Source organism: Austrofundulus limnaeus, unplaced genomic scaffold (assembly GCF_001266775.1).
Source record: "Austrofundulus limnaeus strain Quisiro unplaced genomic scaffold, Austrofundulus_limnaeus-1.0 Scaffold1082, whole genome shotgun sequence".
Classification (NCBI taxonomy): Eukaryota; Metazoa; Chordata; class Actinopteri; order Cyprinodontiformes; family Rivulidae; genus Austrofundulus; species Austrofundulus limnaeus.
The window spans coordinates 13,308-15,133 of NW_013953484.1; the positions used below are offsets into that span (position 1 = coordinate 13,308).

The window sequence follows — 1,826 nt, forward strand, 5'->3', positions numbered from 1 at the left end:
ATATAATTCAATAATGTTTTGAACTTCTAAAATATTGCATGGTGAAAACAGAAGCTGATCTTCATTTTAGTGACAAACTTTGGTGTTTTTTGATGAGTTACCTTCATTTTTGCTTCTACTTTTCATTTAAAATAAGTTTCCATTCTCAGCAGATTGCTAAGGTTCTTCTTCTACGTATTATAAAAGTTGTTAAACAGAGTGGCGCAATACTGCTACTAGTGGTGAGAAAGTGTGTTGCACCTTATTCAAAATCAATGCGGTCCCACGTCCCTCTGCGGCCCAAAGTTAAAAATTGTTGTTCTTTTGAGACCCTGAAGGTGGCGCTCGCGGGCCATGGGTTAAGAATCTCTGTTCTAGCCTGTTTTGTTTGCTAACTGGCAGACAACTCTCTTCAAATCTTTCAAACAGTGCTGGAGAAAAGTAAGAAAAAGCTTGCTGMCTCTAGCAAAGCTAGCATTGTTGTACTCATAAAATTAGGATTCTTGACTTACTGTTCCACCCCCAACTTTAGAAAAGTTCATAAAAAATACTTTGATAGCAGAAAATCAAAAATGAGTAAAATTATTAAAATGCAAACACGTCTCTATGGAAAACAATGGGATTTTGTTGACATGATTAAGGAAAACCCAGCCATTTCTGGGCCCCAGTAGCTCAGACTGAGGGTTTCAGCCATTCGCTCTATGTGCAGGCAAACTTACGCTATTACAGTTTTGATCACAATGTCTTTAATCTTCTCCCAAATCAGGGCTGTGTTGATGCTTTTGGACCCAAGATACTGCCACAGAGCCTTCAAAGCCCTAAGAACACACAAGTTTCACTTTTAACAACACCCCGAAACCAGAAACTGTTTTCAAACTGAAAATTTCCCTTCACCCCCCTCCCAGTCCACAACCGTTACCATTTGTGTCCTTGGCAGGCCTTATCGTCGCTGTTCGTCTGATACTCAGAGTTTTTCTTATTGACACTGTAGTTGGTCAGGTGCATAAACTTGTTACTCAGAGTCTTCATTGAAGACGAATACCTGGAAAAGCACAAAGCAATCGTCAAAAGAAACGTTGGCATAATTTCCATTTCACAATAAAAGTTTGTGAGCGTCGTGAACGTGCTTGAGTCTTACTTGCAACTGGCGAAGCGAACCAGTCCATCAGAGAACATGTAGATTCTGAGCGGGTCATAGGATGTCACATAGACATAGATCCTCAAGTCAAACTTGTTCCCACCAATGAGGTAAGGCTTGTGAAGGTACCTGCACACAAACAACCACAACAGAAATGTTTCACAGCAAGAATATTGAGGAAAATGTTAATTAGGCTGTTCAGCTCCAGTTAGCTATGATTAGCTTACTTCTGAACAAGTAGTGGCCTCTTCCTGGGCATCTGATTCCATCTGTGGATAACCTGGATACCTATTCCTCTGGCTGATGCAGGCTGGTAGAAAACACAAAAAGACATTACGTAGGAAAGTAAACATATAAACCATAACTCAATAGTTGGTAGGGCTGCAGCTAATGACTATTTTGATTGTCAACTAATCTGCAATTATATTTTGATTAAACTGACTACTCAACATCCATCTGTCCTTTGCCAGCTCTATTACACATCTCATCGTACCCGTGAACGTTACCTTGTTATTGTCTCTATCTTAACATATGTTCCCACAGCAAAAAAAACAAAAAACAAAAAAAAAAAACATTAAACATATGACTTTGTACCTCAAACTAAGGGTGTATTCAGACCAGGAAAGTCCTTTGGTCCAATTGCTTGGTCCGGACCAAAAACTGACTTTTTTTTTTCGTTTGGTGCGGTTTGCATTCACATTGTGCTTTT

At 39.4% G+C, this 1,826-nt stretch overlaps 1 protein-coding gene across 1 annotated transcript in view; it reads right to left on the reverse strand.

Annotated features, from left to right (window-relative positions):
- ttll4 (tubulin tyrosine ligase-like family, member 4) overlaps positions 1-1,826 on the reverse strand; it is a gene marked incomplete in the record, with an annotated part of 35,654 nt that overhangs the window by 13,200 nt on the left and 20,628 nt on the right. The window contains 4 exon segments of the mRNA XM_014030575.1: positions 699-797; positions 899-1,021; positions 1,118-1,246; positions 1,345-1,427. Of these exon segments, the coding sequence (XP_013886029.1) occupies positions 699-797; positions 899-1,021; positions 1,118-1,246; positions 1,345-1,427 (434 nt within the window).